At 45.7% G+C, this 26,632-nt stretch overlaps 1 protein-coding gene across 4 annotated transcripts in view; it reads left to right on the top strand.

Annotated features, from left to right (window-relative positions):
* Positions 1 to 26,632, top strand: part of COL4A6 (collagen type IV alpha 6 chain) — a 284,481-nt gene that overhangs the window by 250,549 nt on the left and 7,300 nt on the right. For 3 of the 4 annotated variants that reach the window (XM_049704349.1, XM_033408792.2, XM_012537347.3), the window contains 17 exons: positions 263 to 442; positions 974 to 1,157; positions 3,795 to 3,848; positions 6,543 to 6,614; positions 7,026 to 7,133; positions 8,172 to 8,393; positions 8,773 to 8,934; positions 10,572 to 10,742; positions 11,453 to 11,596; positions 12,044 to 12,169; positions 12,607 to 12,788; positions 14,715 to 14,778; positions 15,302 to 15,376; positions 15,896 to 16,003; positions 16,097 to 16,204; positions 16,787 to 16,858; positions 17,179 to 17,304. In XM_049704349.1, the coding sequence (XP_049560306.1) occupies positions 263 to 442; positions 974 to 1,157; positions 3,795 to 3,848; positions 6,543 to 6,614; positions 7,026 to 7,133; positions 8,172 to 8,393; positions 8,773 to 8,934; positions 10,572 to 10,742; positions 11,453 to 11,596; positions 12,044 to 12,169; positions 12,607 to 12,788; positions 14,715 to 14,778; positions 15,302 to 15,376; positions 15,896 to 16,003; positions 16,097 to 16,204; positions 16,787 to 16,858; positions 17,179 to 17,304 (2,158 nt within the window). The remainder of the gene's footprint in view (positions 1 to 262; positions 443 to 973; positions 1,158 to 3,794; positions 3,849 to 6,542; positions 6,615 to 7,025; positions 7,134 to 8,171; positions 8,394 to 8,772; positions 8,935 to 10,571; positions 10,743 to 11,452; positions 11,597 to 12,043; positions 12,170 to 12,606; positions 12,789 to 14,714; positions 14,779 to 15,301; positions 15,377 to 15,895; positions 16,004 to 16,096; positions 16,205 to 16,786; positions 16,859 to 17,178; positions 17,305 to 26,632) is intronic. The other variant, XM_033408791.2, reaches the window with a different exon arrangement.

Here is a 26,632-nt window from a genome sequence, read left to right as displayed (position 1 = left end):
CTCCCTTCCTTCCACAAAATTATTTACATTTGCCTAGAACTGTGCCAGGCCCTGAACACAAGGTTCCCATCCTCAAAGATTTCAAAATTTAGAAAGGGTAAGGAAATAAATGGGCAATTATAATCCAAGATGACGACATAATCCAGTGTCCAGAACTGTGCCATAATGTACCCACGGACCTGTTTTAGGTCAGACCTATGCGAGGTGCCAGAATCCTATGAAGTCTGCGTCTCCTCATCATTCCCTTCTGTCTTTTTGTCAGGGTGTATTTGGGCCTCGAGGTCTGGAAGGCCCCAAAGGAAAGAAAGGGGAAGCGACTCTCAGTACAGGATCAGGGATGCCAGGAGATCAGGGTGATCCTGGTCTCCAGGGGCTCCCTGGTGAGACAGGAGCCCCAGGCAAGGACGGAGTACCAGGTTTACCAGGCCTGCCGGGCTTTCAGGTAAGTCGATTGTTCCTGGGTAAATAGTGCTGTAAATCCTCACACCTGACTTGGCAGGTGGGCGGGTGGGGAGTAGCTGATGCCTACTTCCTGCCTCTGCCACTGACACTTTTGTCTCTGTGCTTTTCCTTTCTGTAAAATAGGAATCTTTTTCTCAGAATGGGTCATTGGCTCACTTGATAAACGCTAGTGACAACTGACCACATCACTTAAAATGTTTCAGCTTCTGAGGAGCTTTCCATTGCAAGCAATCCAGCTGCTTTCTATGACCACCCCCCCCCACCAGAGTTGTCCTTTCCCCTCACCCACACCAATCTAGAACCTTTTGCATTATCAGATCACTCAGGGTTGACAAGCTTCATTCCCATTAACTCGACTCAGAAGAATTGATTGAAAAACTAGAGTGACAGAGAATTTTAACCAAAAAATAAAGGCCTGCTCATACTGGTTAGGTGTTTCTTTCCTATGGTCAGAGGGCTCTCCAGATAAGTCTCTTAAGTAATGATTCATCCTTTCCTATGTGTTGTCTAGGGTGATGGTGGACAGGGCTTCCCAGGTGAAAAGGGGTTACCAGGACTTCCTGGTGAAAAAGGCCGCACTGGTCCAATTGGCCCCCCAGGAATTGGGCTACCAGGATCTTCTGGACCTCGTGGGCTTCCTGGAGATAAAGGAGTAGATGGATTCCCAGGGCAACCAGGCCCCCCTGGGATTCCAGGTGAGTCAGGGAATCAGATGGCTTTGGGCTTGGAAAACTGACTCCTTGAGGGTAGATATGACCCAGATGCGTGAAATGTGTCATAAGAAGGCCAACTGGAATCACTACTTTCAATCCTCTTGAGGGTTTTCATGTGGAAAAAGGATCATACTGTGGTACAGTTACACAGAACAATATAGATTTCAGCCCTACTAAGTGAAAAACTTCCTAACAGAGCAGTCTGAAAGTATAACAGAATGGCCTTGGGAGGTTATGAGCTCATAATCCCTGGAAGATTTCAAGCAGAAGCTGGATGACCATTTATTACAAGTGCCATGGAAGTAATGAGTGGAAATTGGACAAGAAAGGTATCCTCTAAGTTGTATGGTAATATCATCAGTAGGGAAGAACCTTTCCTTAATTCATGAGATCTCAGATTGAGAAGAGACCCTAGTTCTATCTAGTCTGATCTCCATTTCATACCTTAAATCCCTCCCATTTATATAACTTCTCTTTCTACTTGAATTTTAGTAATTATAATGAGTGACAGCCCTGCTTATAGATCAAGGTACTATGCTGTTAACTTGCCTTCTTGCATACAGCTAGAACAGTTCTTCATCCTAACTTCTACGTTTCCACAACTTCTATGTTCCCATGAGTGGTACCACACTTCCTGTAGTCGTCTGAAGTTTGAAAACTTGAAATTCATCTCATATTCTTCATTTGCAATGCCTCTTATCTTTGTCCCTTCTTCTTCTTGGTATTAAGCTCATTATCTCATGCCTAGCTAACACCTATATGCTTGTTGGAATAGATGGATGGATGGATGAATAGATAGATGGATGGATGGATGAATAGATGGATGGATGGATGGAAGAATGACAACTTCCTAAGTAGTTTTTCATTTCCTACCTCTAGACTTTCCCCACTCAATTCCACTATGAACACTGCTGCCAATTTAATAATCTGTAAAGAGCTGATTGCATCATGTTACTCCCCTAGTCCAAAGCCACAAATGTTCTCTACTAAATAGAGGATAATGTTGAAACTCCTCAGTCTAGAATTCAGAAGTCTCCAAACATGGACACAACCAACCTTTCTAACCTGACTTTATCTCATACTCTTCATGATTAAAACAAAACAAAACACTAAGACAACTGTATCTTTCACTGTCCCCATAAACAATATATTCATTTCTAACTCCAAGATTTTGCCCATGTTGCCTTTTTCTTGAATACTCCTCCTTTTCTCTATGTACTCACATCCCATCCAACTTTCAGGCTTCGATATAGGCCCTAATTCTTCCACTAAGCTTTCCCATGACCCCTATAGTATGTCTTTGCCAGTTAGATTATATATTTCCTTCCATTAATGCTTTTACTTTTTCCAAATGCATTGTAAGCCTCTGGATACTAAGGAAGGTGAGTAATCCTTTTTAGTGTTTCTCAACCTGCCTAGTATAGTGCAGTGTTCCACAGGAGACTAATATACATTTACAGAGGAAAGGGCCTTTTCCATAACCAAGGAGCTTTTTCTTAGACCTATTTCTCCTCTTTCCACCTCGTCACCTTGAAGAATTACAAAAAAAGAAGACAGATACCAGGTCTTGTAAAAATTTATTTAAAATGTACTTTTGTGAATTGGTCTAATAAGGATTACAGTACAAGTTAAAAATGGATGATTCAGGATTCTTAAACCCAAGTCAGTATTTCAGTCCAAGTCAGTATCCCCGTTAAGGCTGTGAGGAATTGTGTCAAACAAAACCATTCGGCCTTTTGGAAGTCCTGGTGTCAGCTATAGCTTTGCTTCCAGCTTTGTTCCCAGAGACATTATTCATGGTCATTCCACCGCCCCTCCGCCAATTGGGTCTTCGTTCTAGTTCAACCCATTTTGCAGGCAACTAGGTTTTAAACTGAGTTATATTAACATGGTGCCTATAAACTTAGATATGCTCAAATCTGGATATTATCAACATTCCAACTGCTTGGAAACAGAAGGAAGCCCACAGGAACATTTCTGTCCCAAACTTCACTATCCCTGGACCCAGAAAGTTCTCAGGAAACTAGTGATCTAGAAAGCTATAGCCTGGGAGATGCCTTATGCAGAAAATGTTCTTGTTGCAATACCAAGACTTTCCAAAAACTTACTTCAATTAAGAGCGTTAGCTTTCTTTTTCTCTCTACAGCCACCAAATATAACTCCTCAAACCTAGCTTTGTTTCCACACAATTGTAAAAACACTTAACTTGTGGGCCCTAAACATTTGCATTATGGCCATTACTGTTGCCATGAAAGATGAAGATGTTGTTCCTAAATGTACTCACTCCAACTGGTCGTGGCTCAGGCTAGGACAGCTACGTTGCCAGGAAAGGGAATGAAGTAATCAGAAGCCTTTCAACCTAATAGTGTGAATTATTACAAATCCTGGGCAAGGAGACAACTGGCTGTTTCCAAAGAGGCTCTGATCCAGATGCTCCTAGTAATCAATCACCCTGGTTATCACTGCAGCGGCTACTGTGTCCTTGATCCTGTGTGGATGCCAGCTTTCTCGACTCAGTCCAGACAGGGAATTTGATCGGTGGGCTACAGACGAGACTTCCCTTGGGCCTCAAGGAACTTCTGTCCCGGTTTAATTTTCTTCTTTACTTGTTTGGTCTAGGTGACTGCTGCTGCAGGGAGAAGGTTGGGCAAGGAGACTTAGACACAGAGGGAGGTGAGAGGTAGTTAGGTCTAGAGGTTCTCAAACACCAATGATGGCAACCCCACCCCTTCCTTTTTGCTCACTTAATCTCAGACACTCACAATGGTCTGAGTACCACACTGGAGGCCCGGGCTGGGGAGGGGTGATCCTAAGGCTGGGGTGCAAAGACTCACGCTGACACCGCTGCAAAGTCTCCTTAGCACGCCTCTCCTGGGAGGGAGGACAGAGGAAGTGGGCATGCAGTCTGTGTGAGGGGCTGGCTCCTTCACTGTGCATGTTGATGGCTTGGCTGATCTCTTCCTTGAGCATCTTCACTTATGAACTTAACTGAGGCCATGACTTGCCTTGGGAGGTACCTGGAAGGAGCCACACATGTCTGATATTTATTCATTGGAACCAGAATCAACTGAGATATTAGAAACTTGATAACCAGAGGTGCTTTTTTATTCTGAAGATGAATTTTGTCATTAATGGGGAAAATTCTGAATAACTAGGTCATTTGTTGCACTTATAAAACAGAACAAGGGTAGAGCTGGTTTCTGCTTTGTTGGGGAGAAGGCTCGGAATTCAGGGATGTAAAATAAAAGACAGGAATGTAAAGTAAAAGAGTCAGGTAGCAGTATGACTTGAAGTCCTTACCTTCTCACCATTTTGACCCTCTGCTTGCAATACACAAATGTGGTGTGTTGTACAGGACTGGTCCGAGGCAAAGGGAAGTATGTCCTTGATTTCCTCTGGGTTCTACTCATCTTCCCTTTTCTAAGTATTTTTCCTGCCCTGGAACCTTTCCAGATGCCTGTCCTTGGCCCCATCTTCTAAAGATTTTGTTTTGCTCTGGCTATCACAGGTGAAAAGAATCTATGAAACACATATGATAAATTGAAGATGGATGGCTTCATGTTTGGACCTGGCCCAGAGAGATTTGTATTTTATCCAGTTTGTTTTTTAAGACATAAAGCAATGGAACTACAATGTTTGACCCATTAGAGTCAATCAGCTACTGAAATAGTTGGGGCAGGAGGGTTTTCTGCAGGGTCCCTCTCATGATACCATTTGGCGAGGCAGTTCTTCAGCCTAGTCCAAAGCCGAGCACAGGACTGGCAGCCCTCTCCCCATATAGCATCTCATCCATCATAAAGCATGTTTCCGCAGTAGGGTAATAGCCCTCCAAAATAGCTCCATCATTTCAACATCTGGCAGGATGGAGATGGGTATGACTACCTATGGAGGAAGATCAGGCTTGTGGCCATCTTCCCACCTGTGAAAATATAACTGTAGGAGCCTGAGGTCTAGAAGGCAGAGAGTTGCTGCCCAGGCTACACAGTAGTGTCACTAACCTGACTGAGGTAGAATGCAGGGGATGGCCTTGCGGGGGCTGTTCTGAATACTCCTCCTTAAGTAAGATACTAAAACACTGGTATTCACTGAGCACATCCCAGGGTGCCAGGCGCTGTGCTAAGTGCTGTTAACACTATTCCATATAATCCTCACAAGCACCATATGACGTAAGTAGCTCCAATTTTACACATGAGGCTCAGAGAGGTTGAGTATCTTGCTCATACAACTAGTTAGTAGCAGAACTACGATACGAGCTCAGCTCCGTCTGGCTTCAGAGCCCAACCTCTTAACCAATACATTATACTGTTCAATTCCCAATTTTGATTTAGGACTAGAACAGGTGGGCTAAAATGCCATCAGGCCTTGAAGTTGGAAAATGGAAGCGGGACTGGAGGAGGAATGCTAGCCAGTTCAGTAAGCAGTCTGAATCATAGGTTGTATACATATCTTTAAGAGATGCAATTTGTGATTTATTTTACGTACAGGCAAAAGCTATAGCAGTTTATTAGAACTGTGGACTCTGGCTTAAAGTAGATCTCAGGGGGTTGTTTTAATGAATAGGCAAGACTGATTTTAATTAGCAGTTGTTTATAAATGGCATTTGAAGGAGCCAACTAACAATTTGGTCACTGGTATCTTATTAAACCTCCCCGCTGTGATCTTACAGACTCTTTATTTGTACTCTGAGTGAGCAAGGAAGAATTTGCCAGGGGAGGGGCTCCGCAGGTCAATTTCAATGTCTTGAATAGTGAAATTGACTACCCCTTCTCCCTGAGTAGCAGAGTTGACAGTTTCAAATGAGGAGCTGAGGGAAGGGTCACTGTCTGCCATGGCCAAGAGAGTGGCCTTCAGTGTTTACCTGGTACAGACATATGGGTCCATCTGACCAAGGACAATCAATAGGTTTCAGTAGATCTCAAATAACACGTGTCAAAAGAACCCAGTGGTTTGGGAAAAGCCTCATTCCAAGAAAAGAGCAGTCATCTGAACTTGAGAGGTGTTGGCTTCAAACACTCCAATCTAGTGATGTGGACATAATAATAACTAACACCAAGCACGCATCCCAGGGAGGGGCTCCATCTGAAGGCAGGGTGAATAGGCAACTGCCGTTTGCTGCTCTTCCTACACAACAGGAAACTTTGTTAGAATGAGATGTCCTGACTTGGACACTAGGGGCATTCGTATCTGTGAGAAATTGCACTAGGAGTAACTCCCGAGAGCTTCTGATGCTACGATTTTTCTGCATGGGCTCCCAGCTTCTGGGTGGGAAGAATAACTTAGCTGTTCCATTCGATGGAATGGGAGTAAAGGCGCATGCTAGGGGGAACTCAGGGGGTTCACCACCTGCTCACATGTTACCATTTACAGGTATCACCTTGCCTTGTATTATTCCTGGGCCATACGGTCCATCAGGATTTCCAGGAGCTCCCGGATTCCCAGGTATGGAATGAGGCCAGAAAAAGCCACTGAGCACACTTGTAAGGGCCATGCACCAAAGGAAGCTGAGGATAGCCTGGTAGCATTTGGGGATCCACATTCCTTCTGAACGGGCGGCCTTGAGGATTGAGGAAATAGAATGGCTGCTAGAGAGGGCCGTGTGGGGAGGTGAGAATAAGAGAGATTCTCCAAGAGCTTAGAATTTTTTTTGTTTTTCGGCTGCACCGTGCAGCTTGTGGGATCTTAGTTCCCCAACCAGGGATCGAACCCATGCCCTCGGCAGTGAAAGCACGGAGTCCTAACCACTGGACCACCAGGGAATTCCCAAGACTAGGATTCTTGACTGGACGTCACAAATCATAGCTAGCCACACCGACTTTCCTTTCCCCTTACCACTCATATTTGGGTTTTCAGGCCCTAACGGGGCCCGTGGCCTCCCTGGGACTCCAGGCCAGCCTGGATTGCATGGAAATAAAGGGGAGCCCGGAAGTCCAGGATTGGTTCACCTCCCCGAAATGCCAGGTAAGAAAAGGAGCTTCTCCTCACCTGCTTCTCCTTTTGTGTGAGTGTGTGTTCGGATTGTGGTAGCCATCCACCCACTATAGGAAGTTAGGTTTGTGCTCTGGTGTAAGTGGGACGGTTTTGATTTCATACTCAGGCAAGAGAGCTTAGAGCTATAGAATGCCAGCATCTCAGAGCAGTAACGGCCATTTGAGGAGGAAACTGAGGCTCCTATGGAAGGTGACTCACCTGAGATCACAAGGTCACTAGTGATAGAGCCAGGACTCTGCCACATGATCCGACTGCAAGTTCTATGGCAGTTTCCTGGATCAACTCCTTAAAGATCAGAGAAGGCGATTCAGATGAGTGAGAGGGAAGTTGTCGTATTTCAAAGACTTCGCTCACACCCTGTCATTCCAACCTGAGCTTCATTGTTCTGCACTGCACCAGTGGTTCTCAAACTGTTCCCTCGGCCAGAAGCGTCAGCATCACCTGGAAACTTGGTAGTAACGCAGTGCCTTGGCCCCTTGGCAGAGTTACTGATCAGAAGCTCTGCGGGTGGGCCCCGCAATCTGGCTTTTCCCAAGCACCCCTGCCCCAGGAGACTCTGATGCACGCTCAGTTTGAGAACCACGCCTGCTCTGCAGCCTGGGGCTCATCTGAGGCCACGTTCCCTCGGGCTTATCAGTGCTACAGATCCGTCTGCCACCCAGAAAGAGGGAGGCGTGACTTGGCAGGAGTTAGACGACTCCAGAAGAGACCAGGCCTTTGACAGGAGGTCCCGGGCGTAACCTGTGCTCTTTGGCCACTGTAGGCTCCCCAGGAGCGGGTTGCTGAGCTCTGCCCGCTGAGCTAGAACCTCCTCCAGGGCACACAGGGCAGTGCCTGCCACTGGGCAAGTCTTCCCAGGACCAGAGACTCCTGACCTTTAAGGGAAGCGACACACATTACTAATATGTTAGCTTTTGTAGTAGGGAAAAAACCTGTGTCAGAGTCCTCTCCCCAAACCTATCACTTCTAAACCTCCATGGCCTTTTATTTTTGCCTCTTTACACTTAGGATTTCCTGGACCTCGTGGAGAGAAGGGCTTGCCTGGGTTTCCTGGGCTCCCTGGAAAAGATGGCTTGCCTGGGAAAGTTGGCAGTCCCGGCTTCCCAGGTCCCAAGGGAGCCCCTGGTGACATCATTGGTGCTGAAAATGGTGCTCCTGGGAAGCAAGGCCTACAGGGACTGCCAGGAGACAGAGGATTTCCTGGAGACTCTGGCCTTACAGGACCCAAGGGTGACTCTCTTTGCCCCACTTATCTGACAGTCTACAGAAAACCTTTCAGTAACTGCTATACTTGCATGAATACCTGCGTGACTCTGGGGTGATGGATTAATTAGGGGCTTGAAATGAAAAGTCATTGTGTTCTGTCCTTCCCTTTGTGGAACTTTTTCTTAAATCACCTGCGTCCATTCTCCTGTCTTAGTAATTCCAGAAGTATCTATAATCCATAGTCAGATTTCTTGCAGAGCCTGTGATTAGCCACAAGGCTTGAGCTGACAAGACAGTGGCCCGTGGGGTACATCCTGGGCAGGCTCTTCCGCTGGAAGTTGGTTTGCTAATCGGTCCCTGCTCTCAGTCCAGGCTGTAATTGTCTGGCCCTTCCTTTCCTTAGGTTTGCTTGGGAAGTCGGGCTTGCTGGGCCCCAAAGGTGATCGGGGCAGCCCTGGAATACCAGGCCGCACAGGACAGCCAGGCCCCCGGGGATCTGATGGTCTATTCGGCATCAAGGGCAAACCCGGGCTCCCAGGAGCACCAGGCTTTCCAGGCACTTCAGGTAGGTCCTTCGGAGGAGGAGCCCCATCTTGACAGACTTAAGCTAAGCTCTCCCCTCCGCCCCACTCCCACCCCCACCGCAACCCGGTGCCCTGAGGGGCAGTAGCAGCAGTGTGACAGGGTCAGAGTTGACAAGGAGACTGACTTTCCTAACCTCTCAAGTCGCCCTCGCAGTGCCAAGCCAAACCGATCGCTGCAGTTTAGCCTCCAAAATGTGACCCCACAGTATGCTCATTCCCCGCCCCTCCCCCATGGCCTCCGTCCCCCTTTTCAGGCTTCAGCCTCCCTCCTGCCTTCCTGCCCTCCTTGTGCAGGTGGGCCTCGCCCCTCTCCACCGCCCTCACTGGGGCCGGGCGAGGAGCTCAGGCGGAGAGGGTGACCACCGTGCTGGCAGCCTGCCTCTCGGGCCAGCAGGCCTCTGAGGACCCAGGGCCAGAGTGTCTTTCACTCCACAGCGGGGCCTGACGCCCCCTGGTTCCAGCCTACCGTCTGCAGCTTGCCTTTTTCTCACACCCCCCTCTTCACCCTGCCGTCCGCCCCGACTCCCAGCCACGTGACTGAAGTTGAGTTTTTACAGAGCCACTAATATCTTTTTTATCCCCTTTGTCCTTCTGTGTTTCTGGGGTCTTCACATAGGCTGTCCAGGTGAGAAAACAGCACACAAGCTCACAGACTAACACTCCCACTAGCTTGGCCTCTTGGGGAATTATCTTACTATACACTATAACCTGGCAAGGCCAGGGGTCCCTGAACTCATGCTGTGGGGTTGGCCCCCATTGAATTTCCTTCCCTTGTTGTGGAATCCCCTTCACAGCCTCCCCTTAGAATCCTGGGGCTCGCAGCTACTTGATGCTTTTCAATCCATAGAAGGCCAAGTCAGCCATTCATTTAGGTCCTTGGGGGCCCAAATACCTCTGTCGTCACTCATTTAATCCTTTGGTTTTTTAATTTCCTTGCTTTGTACCTGAACATTCCACTTTGGCAGCAGCTCAGGAGCTTAATCCCATTGAGCAACTTAAAGCCTGGTGAAAGAAGTTTCAGAATACCTAGGATACCAGATGGGCCTTGGGGATTTCTACAGTACTTGGCACTAGGGGGTCTTTCAACCCTAATGCCAAGGAACTGGCTGACTTAACTGCTTGCATGAGGGATTAAAAGGGCAGCCCTGTATCCAGGGCTCCCTGGGAGGCTGAAACAATGGCTTGGCTTTAACCTCTACTTCACCAATTGGCTCAGGAAACAGCCATTGTGGAGTGATTCAAACTGGAAGTACCAGGAAACTAGAGTCCAGTTGCCACCCTGGCTTCCCAGAGCTCCATTCAGAGGCTAAAGTGTGAACCACATTCATGAAGGGGGGAGAGTTATCATCAGAAGGGGTTTGCTCCCCCCTCCCCGCCCCCACCATCTACAGTGCCATGTTGAAAGAAGTCGCCATTGGCAGGGCGCCCTGGGTGGTAGGTGCTAATGCTTCAGCCAGCTAAGAACTCTGCCTGTTAGCAGCCTGCCTAAGCCATTGTTAAAGGGCAGTTTATAAACGCCAACAAACCAACCAACCAGAAGCCATGGGAATGGGCAGTGGCCCAGGTCTGGACAGTCTCACTTGACAGCTGTCCTGTGTTCTCTCCTGTACTGATTCAGGACATCCTGGAAAGAAAGGTCCAAGAGGCGATATAGGTCCCCCTGCATCAGCTGGAAAGAGAGGCCTGCCTGGGCTGAAAGGCCTTCCGGGAACTCCAGGGCTAATTGGCTTCCTGGGGAACTCCGGCTTGCCAGGGGCCACTGGACTGCCAGGCCTGCCAGGTCCGAAGGGTAAGTGAAGGTATCAGGAAGGCACCAATGGGGGCCAAAAAGGAGCTGCCATGCTGCCCAGCTCGCCCCCTCCCTCCTCTCTGCCTGGGAGAGGGGAATGGGGAGGGAGGTGGGCAGGGCTTTTTTGGCAAGATAGTTGGACAAGGCTAGTGCTAAAGGAGGAACCCCACCCAAGGTGATTCGCCTTCCCTGCCTGCTGGGTGGATCACTGGGCTGAATAGCATGGGCAGGGAGCCCAAGACAGGAACAGCCACACCAAGGTTACTCATTTGCACAACTTCTACCGTAGAGCCTGATAGCTCTCAATTCCTGTGACTGTCCTGCTAGACATCAGAGGTTGGGCAGGGGGGAAAGTGACTGGTCCAAGGTCACACAACTGGTTAGCAACAGCACCAGGCTAGAGCTCATCTCCCTGCCTCCTGGCCATAGGCTTTTTTTATTCCTCCTGTGCCAAACATGAGCTCTAACTTGGCAAATCATAAGAGAGGTTCCCACCTCTTCTTTCCTTTCTGGTGCTTAGTACAACGTCCCTCTCCAGGGAAGTAGCATAACATGTATTGACTAAGAGCTTGAGCTTTGGGGTTAGAGAAACTTGGGTTTGAATCCCTTCTCTGCAACTTCCTAGCTGTGTGAGTTAATTAACGTCTCTGAGCTTCCATTTTCTTATATGTCAAACAGGGATAATAATAGAAGTTCTTGTTTCTCAACAGGTGAGAAGGGGTCTGTCGGACTGATAGGTTTTCCAGGGATTCCAGGTCTCCCTGGTATTCCTGGTGCAAGTGGATTAAAGGGAATTCCTGGGTCGATGGGAAGAGTTGGACCATCTGGACAGGCTGGTAGCCCTGGTGAAAAAGGTGAGCTGGGGAATCGAATTCTGGAATTGCCACCCATGCTTCCCAAGGTACATCTTGTTTATCAACTTTGTCATTCCTGTGGCTTATACCAACCCTGTGTTAGATAATAATATTTGAGGTTTCTGAATGAAGTCCTTTTAAACCAAAAGACCCAATCACTCTGAGTTACTACTGCGCGTTAGAGGCCTGGACACACATTCCCGATGCTCAACAGAGAAGGGTTTTGAGTAGGGTCTAAAGTTGCAGGTGGACCTTGAGCTTGTCAAAGGAGGGAGAGGGCGTGCACATTAATGCAAAGTTTGGGAAACAGGGGCAGGGAAGAAGGTGGAAGAGCCCAGAAAGGGGGCCTGGGGTGGGGCGGGAAGAGCTGATATGAGCGGTCAGCCCGTGCCTGACCTCGTGTCTAAGCTCCCGCTCACACGGCTCTCATGATCTCCATCCCTGCAGGAGACAGAGGCGACCCGGGGCCAGTCGGAGTACCCAGCCCCAGACTTCCAGTGCTGAACCTGCACTTCACAGGAGACAAAGGCTCTCAGGGCTCACCTGGATCCATCGGATTTCCTGGGCCCAGAGGTGCTGGGGCAGGGAATGGACAGGAGAAATGCCCGAGACAGTTTTTATGACCAAATTCAACTTCTTTCCTGAGAAAAGGCCCCACAGAACAAGAACCCCCAGAGCAGCAGTATGGGTGGCAGCTGGGGATCCACGGAGGCTGCCTTCCCTGGGCCTGAGGGGGGCCTGTACTGTGAGCCTGCCAATTTTCATTGCCACCGTGGAACTCCGTTTTTGAACCACGGGCGGCTGTATCCCTGGAAGGGCCTGGCAGACAGTGGGGATGGGCACTGAGTGGCTTTCCCAGTGAGGCACCTCCCTTTATCCCCACTCCTCCCCCTAAGCTAACTGTCCCCAAGCTTGCGCTTTGGCCGCCTGTGACCCAGGGCATGTGCACCTTGGGGAGAAGACTTTCTCTTGCCTAGAGTCTTTCCCCAAGACTTTTGCCTCTTTCCCAGGTGACAAAGGAGAGGCTGGCAGCCCTGGGCCACCAGGCTTGCCTGGAGCTCCTGGCTTCCCCAGCCTCATCAAGGGACTTAGTGGGAGACCAGGCTCCCCTGGCTCCACAGGACTACGGGGCTTACCCGGCCTGAAGGGGTCCCCTGGAATCACAGGTTTCCCAGGAATACCAGGAGAAAGTGTGAGTCTGCCCACCTCTCTATCTCCCCACCAGGGAATCGCCTCCATAGCAGGGGGATGTGTTCCTATTGCCCACCTTTCTGATCCCAGCCCACTTCCCAGCCCTCTTGCCCAGCTCCCTCCCCCAGCTCACCCCAGACAAGGCCCCTCCTTGAGTCTGCCAGGTCTTCTCACCCTTTCCCAAACATCCCCTCTTCCTTCCGGGGCCCTTGTTCACCTATCTTCCCCCACGTGGCAGAGCGTCCTCCTCAAAATTGCTGACTACCCGCCTATCCTTCAGGCCCCAGCCCAGGCACCCGCCCCTCCAGGAGTCCCTGAGCTCCCACCCTGCTGGCACCCTACACTTCTCACTGCTTACACTTATCCTAGTTGGTTCTGTGTGGGTCTGATTTCCTCGATGAGACTGTTAGGACTTGAGAACAAGAACCGCCTTGCATGCTTTTTGGTCTGCATCCCACCGCCAGCATCCCACGTTGAGTTTGGGACAGCAGAAGAATTCGGTACAGACTATTTGATGTTTTGGTTTCGGAAAGGTCTTTGCCAGTTGTTGCCTCTTGTGGAGACAACAAAGACTCAAAACCAGTTTCTCTGTGTTCTTAAAAGTTTGGGTGGTAGAGTAGGCTTAGCAATGAGAAGACGTAGGCTTGAATCTCAGCTCCATCACTCATTAGCTCTGTGATTTTGTGCGTATCGCTTAACTTGCCGGAGCCTCGCTTTTCTCATCTGTTAAAAATGGGAATAATTTCCAAACCTTCTTCAGACCATAGTGAGGGTTAAGTGAGCTGATGTGTGTAAAGCAGTTACGTTGTATTTGGCACATGGTAGGCTCTGAGTAAATAGTAGCAATAATAGTAGTAGTATTGAAGGGACTAAATAAACTGTATCACAGGACACCTGTGTTCCCTGCAGACAAAGTCCCTGTCCTTTAGAAGCGTCAATCCAGCTTGTGGAGAGAAAATACCACACACACACACACACACACACACACACACACACACACACACACCTGAAGCAATTGCAAAATAAACAATTCTCAACCTGCTACTTACACACTAGGAAGGATAGAATCAAAGTGGGACAGCGTTCTGGGAGGGGTCCCAGCATGAGCAGAGGCTCAGAATGAGTAGATATGGCAATACACAGAAGAGGCCAGGTGAATGCAGGGGGTGTCCTGGGTCGTGGTCCAGTGACCAGAGTGACCCAAGTTGGACTCCTACCCAAGGCAGTAGGTAGCGTATGTCCTTACTGGGTACATCTCAAATGAATCAAAACCATACCAGATGCCAGGGAAAGAATTGTACCAATGGCAGCTGACACGCCCATTTCCCAGACTCAGATAGTGTGTTGGACATTAGCCAGTGAAGGCAGTTTTTCTTGTGAAAATCACGGAAATATTAGACCAAATTCAGACTCCAGTACCTGTATGCATACAGCCCACTACCTGGTGGCAGAAAGACTCTGTTCCTTGTGAAACCTGTGGCAGAGAGCTAGCCCCACGTTAGTGAGGTCACACTTGTTCTCGTGCATAATGGCTCCAGAGCTTTGGCATGGGCAGTGATAGCCAACTGTATGTAGAGCAGATCAAATGCCTGGCCTGACTGTTAAGTTTCGTATTTTCTAAGAGACTTGCTAGAACATTCACACCTTGATTTCCCAAGGTACCAGTTTTGATAGGCATTGGGAAGTTATGAATGACAAGACCAGGATTACTCTGCAGATCGAATCCCTCCCCTATAACCCGTAAATACGCATTTCCGCCCCCTTGTTCATCACCTTCCCCTCTGCAGGATGCCCCCCACCTGTTTGCCCCTGCCACAGACCACTCGATGGACATCTCTCCAGCAGTGGCTCAGGGAAGGGAGGGGGAAGAGAGGGTGGGAGGCCCTGAGCGCTGGGCAGAAATACTGACTCCCGTCTTGCTTTGAAGGGTTCACAGGGTCTCAGTGGAGCTCCTGGGCTCCCAGGAGCATCTGGTCTCCCAGGTTTAAAAGGTAAGGAGCATTTTCCCCTTTAATGCATTTTTCCAGAGCAAGGTGGATTTCTAACAGGCCCAGGGCTCTCCCTGGGGGAGACATTGTGTTTCGAGGAAAAGGAATCGATTTACATTGCCCCTTCGGCTGAACCCCCTTTGCAGTCTTTGTTCCTCAAAGATATGCGACAAACAGTGGTTTGACCCAGCTGCCTTCCAGACTCAGCAGCAGAGGAGAACCTCAGCTCTAGACAGTCTCCTCTTCTGGTGATGTTTTAGGGCCCCTCCTCTCATCTTCTCTGCCCATACTGAGCCTAGTGATGTGTTTCCCAATGGAGATATGCTGCATGTAGCAGCATTTCATGCCAATTGTCTGGAAGCATCCCAGCCCTTCATTGGGGCATAAAAGCATAACCTTTTACCCGGTGAGTAACTGTGTCAAGGAGCCTCTCTGGTTATGATTTTTTTTCCCTCAAAAGATCTATGTGCTGCAAATTGAGCTGTAGCTTCTCCTGACCACTTGAACAATGTCTTGATATCCCCAGGAGATCAAGGCCAGACACTTGGAATTTCTGGTAGCCCAGGACCCAAGGGACAACCTGGGGAGCCTGGTTTCAAAGGTAAGGCTGCTGCACTTTTGTCTCCCATGTCTCACAAACTCCTCAAAACTGAGGATCGGAAGGAATTTTGGAGGCCAACACCAACTTCTGCAACTTCTATGCAGTGCAGAAAAATTCCTACCTGACATGTATCCACTTAGAGGCAGTCAACAGTTTTCCCAAGCAAACCAACCTACTTTTCCTTCAAGACTCACAGACTTAACGGGATAAGTCTCTAAGACCTTTAAGATAATGGTGTCCACCCCCTTAGTTTTTAGTTAAACTAAATACTTCGTGAACATTTCCACCCATTGCTCCTACTGCTGGGAACACTCAGAACAAGTTTACTTACTTTTCAATTGGGAAGCATCTTTCAAATATGAAGACAGCTGTCACAATCCCTTTCAGAGTATCTTTGTTGGATCCAGCTCCCATGGCAACTCAAAATGGCTTCACCTTCCTGCTCCCCCTCTCCCGTGGAGGAACATACTGCCTGAACTGTGGCCTGATCACTCCTCAGCATTTTTCTTGATTTTGTAGGTGTGAAAGGAAAAGATGGACCAGTTGGTGATGTGGGTTTCCCAGGAAACAAAGGTGAAGATGGGAAAGTTGGTATTTCTGGAGATGTTGGCCTTCCTGCCTCCCCAGGTACCATGCCACATGACAACTTTACTCTGAAAAAGTTCAGGTCAGCTTCAGGTCACAACCCCTTCTGAACTTCTGCCTTGTTTTCACTTTTAGGACTCCCCGGGGTTGCAGGCATGAGAGGAAATCCAGGACTTCCAGGTTCTTCAGGCCACCCAGGGGCAGCTGGGCCCCTGGGCCCCCCTGGCCTAATAGGAACCAAAGGTATGAGAGTTGGGAGTAGGCAGTGGGGAAAAGGGTCCTTTCCTCAAAAAAAGGATGGCAACTACTTTTTCTTAGGAGACCCTAGCTGGGATTAAGCCGTATCCAGGGGAGTCATTGACTGGGTTTCATGAGGGATAACAGGAAAGGAGGAAGAAGAAGAAGAAAGGAGTGCAAACGTGAATGGGAAGAGGAGAACATGGGATCCATGGAGAGCAGAGTTGGGAAGGAAGGTTGTTGCCCTGGCATATGTAGCCTTTTCCTGACTTAGAGATTGGGCAGCAAGTCTCTGGGAGCTGGCAACTCAAGGTCTTGGCATTGCCACTCTGATTTCTTCTTGAAGATACCTCATTATCTAGCACCCTGCTCTTAAGCTATATTGGTCTCTAATAAAAGGCAGGAAGACTTAGGGTGGAGGGTGGAGACTAGGTGTGGTCCAGTCTCCCTTAGGGCATTAAATAATGCCTCAAGAGAGACCATGACCTTTGAAATGAGGACTTTGCAGTGTCCCTGGGGGCAGGACCTTTTGCTGACCCTTCATGATTCAGAGCTGCTGGAGCCATTTCTGATATTCTCTCCCCTCAGGTTTCCCTGGACTTCCTGGTTTACATGGACTGAATGGGCTGCCAGGAACCAAGGGAACCCATGGAACTCCAGGTAAGCAAGACCCTCAAAGGCATAGAGGAGAGCACTTGCTCTTCCGGAAGCCTGACAGAGGCTGGCCTTGAGTTCTTGACTGTGGTGTATCCCATATCCTCAGACTCCTAGGTCTCCTTGCCAGCCCCCAATTTGGGATGCCTTGATGTGGGGAAGAAGGAGGATGGGGTTCGTCCTTCTACCCAAACGAGCTCTCCTTCCTGTCATTTCAATCCTCAGCCTCCGGTGTCTGTCAAGCAGGCCCCCTGCAAGTGAGCTATAGGCACAAAGGTCTCACCCCACTGACTTCTGTCCCCACATCTCTCTGCATCTCCTCCTAGGACCTAGTATAACCGGTGTGCCTGGGCCAGCTGGCCTGCCTGGTCCCAAAGGAGAAAAAGGTTCTCCAGGAATTGGCATTGGAGCCCCAGGAAATCCAGGCGTGAGAGGACCAAAAGGTAGCAGGGGTAAGTGAGCCCAAGTCAGGCTTGGCTGGGCAGCCAGGGTTGGGGTTTCTTTAGGGCCATGTGGCTTACAGGGATGAGCAGTGCATGTCTTTGCATCTCTGGGAATCTCAGAACCCAGTGGAACTGACCACCGACAAAAAGAGGGTAGGCTACACTTAGGGCTTTCCTGGGAAGGAATGTCAGAGAGCAGTTCAGTGAGTCCCACCCCCCCAGCCTCCAGGTTCCCTCCCACTCTCCCTTATTAACCTCAGGGCCTCTCTTTCTCACTTGGCCACAGCCTGGGTTTAATGGTCCTGAGGGACTGTGCTTGTCCACTTAGCGAGTGGTTTACCAGAAGTTCCTTGGTGTCCAGTGCGGTTGGTAGTCCCAGGGCCCTGGAACGACAGCGTGGCTGCTGGAAGGAGCCCAGATCTAAGAGGATAAATGTCTCCCTAGGACAGGCACACAGCAAGCACTTGATTAGGATTTACTAGGTTTACTAGAAATCCGGTTTCGTCTTAATCTCGGCCCCTGACTCATCACATAGTCTGAAGTCCCTTTCTGAGCCCCCATTTCCCCACTTCTCAAATAGTGTGAATGAATTCTGATTCATTAACTCTCCTTAGAAATGTTCTGGAGACGCATATACCTCCCACTCAACGTAGAACAAGAAATGAATTTAGTGTAGTATCACAGCTAAGAGTATGGGCTCTGAAGTCAGACTGCTGGATTCAAATTCCAGCTCTCCCTCTCCCTAGCTACATGACCTTGAACAAGGAAGTTACGTGCCCCTCCATCCCAAAGGAACGTGGGTTTCCTTTTCCATAAAAGGTGAATAAGAGAATCTACCCCATAGGTTTGGTGAGGAATCAATGAGGGGTGAGGTAATGTATATGGAATCACTTAGCACAGTGCATGGCACATAGTAGTTGGTCAAGAAACACTGGCCATTCTACCATCACATGTTACCTGGGGAAATCATGTTTTCAAAATGTTCTGTTCCTTATAGTTCTGGGGCCTGATGTCCCACCACATTATTTTATGTGTTTATGTGCATGTGTGTGTAGGTTTTCCAGGAACTATATTCATGCATTAATTCATTTCCAGCTGCATTTTATATTGGGGCATCTGCTATCTCTGTGTTTACTCTTTCCTTTGTCTGGACCAACCTGTACTTTTCTGAAAGCCAGCAGCTTCTTCAGAGTGAGGCCTCCAACAGGGTCTGAGCCTGTAGGGAGGTTGTGTGGCTTCTTTGGCAGGAGATAGAGAAGAAGGGTCCTGGGTGGAAGCACAGGCACGATGCCTGTTCTGTTTTTAAACCTTGACTATGAATTCCTGGTCATTAAATTATTCATTGCCTTTGGCTATCTGAGGAAATAAAATCACAATTACAAATGCAGTAAACAGCACATGTCAAGGTGGATACATTTCAGGCACATAATGGAGAGGGGGAAGAAAAGGAAGTTGCACAGGAATATATTTGGTATGACTCCAACCAATATGTTGTTTAGGGATACAAATATGCATGGTCAAACTGTGATGAAAAGGGAATGATGAACACAAACTTCAGGAGTGGTTGCCTCTGGGAGGGAGGGAAGGTGGTGGAATCTGTGAAGGGCATGCAAAGAAATTCAAAGGTATCGCTATCTTCTTTTCCTTAAATTGGGCGGTTGGAACACAGATGTTCATTGTATCTGGATGATTTTTTAACATATGATTTATAAATATTCTTCTGTTCTTCTCAATGTCTAATTAAAAAAATTTGTTTTAAAAGAATATAGGGGGCTTCCCTAGTGGCACAGTGGTTGAGAGTCCGCCTGCCGATGCAGGGGACGCAGGTTCGTGCCCGGTCTGGGAAGATCCCACATGCCGCAGAGCGGCTGGGCCCATGAGCCATGGCCGCTGGGCCTGCGCGTCCGGAGCCTGTGCTCCGCAATGGGAGAGGCCACAACAGTGAGAGGCCCGCGTACCGCAAAAAAAAAAAAAAAAAAAAAAAAAGAATATAGGAAATCCCCAACAGGAACCGAATCTCTGATTTGATTAAAGAAATCAGTGTACAATGAAGATTTACCCCCAAGAAAATTTCTTAGGAACAATCCCCATCCCTACAATACCTTCATCTAAATAACATTAAATTAGGCCAAACATTTTCGTATTTGCACTAAATATTGAGAGGCTGCATTCATATATTGGAGATTTTTTTTCTTTAGGTCTCTGACAATAGAATGAGTTGGGAAAACATGCCATCTTGCATTTTCATGTGATCATTTACAATGTCTCATTCCTTCTACCCACCACCAGTCCCTCCCATCAGGAAACTTGCACAAACCTCTTAGATAGCCTCATCCACCAGAGGGCAGACAGCAGAAGCAAGAAGAACTACAATCCTGCAGCCTGTGGAGCAAAAACCACATTCACAGAAAGATAGACAAGATGAAAATGCAGAGGGCTATGCACCAGCTGAAGGAACAAGATAAAACCCCAGAAAAACAACTAAACGAAGTGGAGATAGGCAACCTTCCAGAAAAAGAATTCAGAATAATGATAGTGAAGATGATCCAGGATCTCGGAAAAAGAATGGAGGCAAAGAACAAGAAGATGCAAGAAATACTTAACAAAGACTTAGAAGAATTAAAGAACAAACAAACAGAGATGAACAATACAATAACTGAAATGAAAACTACACTAGAAGGAATCAAAAGCAGAAAAACTGAGGCAGAAGAACGGATAAGTGATCTGGAAGACAGAATGGTGGAATTCACTGCTGCTGAACAGAATAAAGAAAAAAGAATGAAAAGAAATGAAGACAGCCTAAGAGATCTCTGGGACAACATTAAACACAACAACATTCACATTATAGGGGTCCCGAAGGAGAAGAGAGAGAGAAAGGACCAGAGAAAATACTTGAAGAGATTATAATCGAAAACTTCCCTAACATGGGAAAGGAAATAGCCACCCAAGTCCAGGAAGCGCAGAGAGTCCCACACAGGATAAACCCAAGGAGAAACATGCTGAGACACATAGTAATCAAATTGGGAAAAATTAAAGACAAAGAAAAATTATTGAAAGCAGCAAGGGAAAAGCTACAAATAACATACAAGGGAACTCCCATGAGGTTAACAGCTGATTTCTCAGCAGAAACTCTACAAGCCAGAAGGGAGTGGCATGATATACTTAAACTGATGGAAGGGAAGAAACTACAACTAAAATAACTCTACCCAGCAAGAATCTCATTCAGATTTGATGGAGAAATCAAAAGCTTTACAGACAAGCAAAAGCTAAGAGAATTCAGCACCACCAAACCAGCTCTACAACAAATGCTAAAGGAACTTCTCTAAGTGGGAAACACAAGAGAAGAAAAGGACCTACAAAAACAAACCCAAAACAATTAAGAAAATGGTCATAGGAACTTACATATCGATAATAACCTTAAACGTGAATGGATTAAATGCACCAACCAAAAGCCTTGCTGAATGGATACAAAAACAAGACCCATATATATGCTGTCTACAAGAGACCCACTTCAGACCTAGGGACACATACACACTGAAAGTGAGGGGATGGAAAAAGATATTCCATGCAAATGGAAATCAAAAGAAAGCTGGAGTAGCAACACTCATATCAGATAAAATAGACTTTAAAATAAAGAATGTTACAAGAGACAAGGAAGGACACTACATAATGATCAAGGGATCAATCCAAGAAGAAGATATAACAATTATAAATATATATGCACCCAACATAGGAGCACCTCAATACATAAGGCAACTGCTAACAGCTATAAAACAGGAAATCGACAGTAACACAATAATAGTGGGGGACTTTAACACCTCATTTACACCAATGGACAGATCGTCCAAAATGAAAATAAATAAGGAAACAAAAGCTTTAAATGACACAATAGACCAGATAGATTTAATTGATATTTATAGAACATTCCATCCAAAAACAGCACATTACACTTTCTTCTCAAGTGCGCATGGAACATTCTCCAGGATAGATCACATCTTGGGTCACAAAGCAAGCCTCAGTAAATTTAAGAAAATTGAAATCATATCAAGCATCTTTTCTGACCACAACGCTATGAGATTAGAAATCAATTACAGGGAAGAAAACGTAAAAGACACAAACACATGGAGGCTAAACAATACGTTACTAAATAACCAAGAGATCACTGAAGAAATCAAAGAGGAAATCAGAAAATACCTAGAGACAAATGACAATGAAAACATGATGATCCAAAACCTATGGGATGCAGCAAAAGCAGTTCTAAGAGGGAAGTTTATAGCTATACAAGCCTACCTCAAGAAACAAGAAAAATCTCAAGTAAACCATCTAACCTTACACCTCAAAGAGCTAGAGAAAGAAGAATAAACAAAACCCAAAGTTAGCAGAAGGAAAGAAATCATAAAGATCAGAGCAGAAATAAATGAAATAGAAACAAAGAAAACAATAGCAAAGATCAATAAAACTAAAAGCTGGTTCTTTGAGAAGATAAACAAAATTGATAAACCATTAGCCAGACTCATCAAGAAAAAGAGGGAGAGGACTCAAATCAATAAAATTAGAAAGGAAAAAGGAGAAGTTACAACAGACACCGCAGAAATGCAAAGCATCCTGAGAGACTACTACCAGCAACTGTATGCCAATAAAATGGACAACCTGGAAGAAATGGACAAATTCTTAGAAATGTATAACCTTCCAAGACTGAACCAGGAACAAATAGAATCCATGAGCAGACCAATCACAAGTAATGAAATTGAAACTGTGATTAAAAATCTTCCAACAAACCAAAGTCCAGGACCAGATGGCTTCACAGGTGAATTCTATCAAACATTTAGAGAAGCGCTAACACCCATTCTTCTCAAACTCTTTCAAAAAATTGCAGAGGAAGGAACACTCCCAAACTCATTCTATGAGGCTACCATCACCCTGATACCAAAATCAGACAAAGATACTACACAAAAAAAATTACAGACCAATATCATTGATGAATATAAATGCAAAAATCCTCAATAAAATACAAGCAAACAGAATCCAACAACACATTAAAAGGATCATACACCATGATCAAGTGGGATTTATCCCAGGGATGCAAGGATTCTTCAATATATGCAAATCAATCCATGTGATACACCATATTAACAAATTGAAGAATAAAAACCGTATGATCATCTCAATAGATGCAGAAAAAGCTTTTGACAAAATTCAACACCCAGGCTTCCCTGGTGGCGCAGTGGTTGAGAGTCCGCTTGCTGATGCAGGGGACATGGGTTCATGCCCTGGTCCGGGAAGATCCTACATGCCGTGGAGTGGCTAGGCTTGTGAGCCATGGCCACTGAGCCTGCGCATACGGAGCCTGTGCTCCGCAATGGGAGAGGCCACAGCAGTGAGAGGCCCGCGTACAGAAAAAGAAAAAAATTCAACACCCACTTATGATAAAAACTCTCCAGAAAGTGTGCATAGAGGGAACCTACCTCAGCATAATAAAGGCCATATATGACAAACCCAGAGCAAACATCATTCTCAATGGTGAAAAACTGAAAGCATTTCCTTTAAGATCAGCAACAAGACAAGGATGTCCACTCTCACCACTATTATTCAACATAGTTTTGGAAGTCCTAGCAACTGCAATCAGAGAAGAAAAAGGAATACAAATTGGAAAAGAAGAAGTAAAACTGTCACTGTTTGCAGATGATATGATACTATACATAGAGAATCCTAAAGATGCCACCAGAAAACTACTAGAGCTAATCAATGAATTTGGTAAAGTTTCAGGATACAAAATTAATGCACACAAATCTCTTGCATTCCTATAAACTAAGGATGAAAATTCTGAAGGAGAAATTGAGGAAACACTCCCATTTACCATTGCAACAAAAAGAATAAAATACCTAGGAATAAACCTACCTAGGGAGACAAAAGACCTGTATTCAGAGAATTATAAGACACTGATGAAAGAAATTAAAGATGATACCAACAGATGGAGAGATATACCATGTTCTTGGATTGGAAGAATCAATATTGTGAAAATGACTATACTACCCAAAGCAATCTACAGATTCAATGCAATCCCTATCAAATTATCAATGGCATTTTTTACGGAACTAGAACCAAACTTAAAATTTGTATGGAGACACAAAAGACCCCGAATAGCCAAAGCAGTCTTGAGGGAAAAAAACAGAGCTGGAGGAATCAGACTCCCTGACTTCAGTCTATACTACAAAGCTACAGTAATCAAGACAATATGGTACTGGCACAAAAACAGAAACATAGATCAGTGGAACAAGATAGAAAGCCCAGAGATAAACCCACGCACCTATGGTCAACTAATCTATGACAAAGGAGGCAAGGATATACAATGGAGAAAAGACAGTCTCTTCAATAAGTGGTGCTGGGAAAACTGGACAGCTACATATAAAAGACTGAAATTGGAACACTCCCTAACACCACACACAAAAATAAACTCAAAATGGATTTGAGACCTAAATGTAAGACCAGACACTATAAAACTCTTAGAGGAAAACATAGGAAGAACACTCTTTGACATAAATCACAGCAAGATCTTTTTTGATCCAACTCCTAGAGTAATGGAAATAAAAACAAAAATAAACAAATGGGACCTAATGAAACTTCAAAGCTTTTGCACTGCGAAGGAAACCATAAACAAGACGAAAAGACAATCCTCAGAATGGGAGAAAATATTTGCAAACGAATCAATGGACAAAGGATTAATCTCCAAAATTATAACAGCTCATGCAGCAAAATTATAAACAGCTCATGCAGCTCAATATTAAAAAAGCAAGCAACCCAATCCAAAAATGGGCAGAAGACCTAAATAGACATTTCTCCAAAGAAGAGATACAGATGGCCAAGAAGCACACGAAAAGCTGCTCAACATCACTAATTATTAGAGAAATGCAAATCAAAACTACAATGAGGTACCACCTCACACCAGTTAGAATGGTTATCATCAGAAAATCTACCATTAACAAATGCTGAAGAGGGTGTGGAGAAAAGGGAAACCTCTTGCACTGTTTGTGGGAATGTAAATTGATACAACCACTATGGAGAACAGTATGGAGGTTCCTTTAAAAACTAAAAATAGAATTACCATATGATCCAGCAATCCCACTACTGGGCATATACCCAGAGGAAACCATAATTCAGAAAGACACATGTACCCCAATGTTCATTGCAGCACTGTTTGCATTAGCCAGGTCATGGAAGCAACCTAAATGCCCATCGACAGACAAATGGATCAAGAAGATGTGGTACATATATACAATGGAATATTACTCAGCCATAAAAAGAAATGATATTGGGTCATTTGTTGAGATGTGGATGGATTTAGAGACTGTCATACAGAGTGAAGTAAGTCAGAAAGAGAAAAACAAATATCGTATATTAATGCATACATGTGGAATCTAGATAAATGGTACAGATGAACCGGTTTGCAGGGCAGAAATTGAGACAGAAATGCAGAGAAGAAACATATGGACACCAAGGGGGGAAAGCGGCAGGGGGGTGGGGGTTGTGTGATGAATTGGGAGGTTGGGATTGACATGTATACACTGATGTGTATAAACTTGATGACTAATAAGAATCTGCTGCATAAAAAAAAAAATAAAATTCCAAAATTTAAAAAAGTGTCTCATTCTTAAAGAAATACTTGAGCTTTTTTTTTTTTTTAACTACTTGAGGTCAGTAGTACCTTTATTGTAGGTTTAATGATATATTGGTGTAATTATAAAATCAAGAAACAGGTGAAAAGAGAAGGAGGCTCCAAATATTGCCATGGAAACAGACATTTTTACAATCCATGTGCTGTCCACACTTACTCTACTATATTTGGTGTCTTGTTTATTGGTTTTGCATAATGTCAGCACATATATATGTATAGGTATATGAAGTTATATTTTCAGGACAAAAATACAATGTCTTTCATTTCAGATTTCTAGCTTTGTGAAAAAGAAAAATACTTCAACAATTCATCAAGACCTAACTCACAATGCTAAAAGTAGCACCAAGTGGTTTTGCAACTAGTTTTTTTTTTTTTTTTTTTTTTTGCGGTACACGGGCCTCTCACCGCTGCGGCCTCTCCCGTTGCGGAGCACAGGCTCCGGACGCGCAGGCCCAGCGGCCATGGCTCACGGGCCCAGCCGCTCAGCGGCACGTGGGATCTTCCCAGACCGGGGCACGAACCTGCGTCCCCTGCATCGGCAGGCGGACTCTCAACCACTGCGCCACCAGGGAAGCCCCTGCAACTAGTTTTGCTTTTTGTTTTTCCTTTGTTTCTTTTCTAGACTTCTAATAAGTGGAAACTTTTCTTTAAATTTATTTTTTCCTCCTTTATGTTTCCTCAGTATTCAATTAATCAATGAGCTGCTAAAGACACCCAAGTTAACCAATCTGCCATCTTTCTTTACAAATTATCATGGATATACTATTTCTTAGCGAAATATGAGAAATTCAACATTAATATTTTCAGCTTCTCTTGTCAGAAAAATAAAATTCAACATCATATTTTGGGATTTTCTTGTCACAAACAAGAATCTCAACCACCAAAACAGTTTGTCAACCAATTCAAATCTATTCCCCTGCATTTGACTATCTTTTAGAATATACCAAAGTAATAAATACATTTCTTCCATGTTACAAGAATAAAATAGATTTCTACATTTGTATACGTGGCTTTGATGTGTTTTCCCAGCAAGATTACCATCAATGTTTTCAATGTATGCATATTGTATAAATCTACTATAATCGGTTGAAATTTTTGGTTTTGAACATATTATAATAGAAATCATTCCACAAACAGAAAACATGTAAAGCAGTATTAAACTTTGAGCAAACGAGTATTATGTATGTACTCCAGTAAATGGCTATTCTCTTTGGCCAAACAGGGAGAAGGGATTCAGGCAATTCAGCAAGCATTCAGCTAATATCATGAATTACCTATAAAACTGTTTTCCAGGTTGCCTGGAAGACCCAGTAGTTAGCTGTAGAAGACATCGGGGGTCATAGCGCCCTTGCCACCTCCATTCTGCTTGAGCGGGAGAGTGGGTGTCTGTTCTGACTGGCTGGGGCCTGTGCCCCACCTCGATCTGTGACCTCCTCGGAGTAGCCGCAGACAGGACTGGCTAACTTGATGAAATGTTGTGCAACAGGGACAGTAGGTTTAAAAACGCTGTAGGAAACTTCGATTCCAGGTGTTGCAGTCATACCTTCTTTGCTTCCTGATTGAGGGAAAATCTGTCTAAAGTATTTCCATTACCAGCGAGGTTGGGGAGCTGGAACTTTCCGAAGCTCTGTCCGTCCCAATTCAATGCAGCGCCTGCTGCGAGCG

The sequence above is a fragment of the Orcinus orca genome, chromosome X (genome assembly GCF_937001465.1).
Source record: "Orcinus orca chromosome X, mOrcOrc1.1, whole genome shotgun sequence".
Lineage (NCBI taxonomy): Eukaryota > Metazoa > Chordata > Mammalia > Artiodactyla > Delphinidae > Orcinus > Orcinus orca.
Note: the sequence above shows the minus strand (reverse complement) of the source record. Positions and strands in the feature narration are given on the sequence as shown.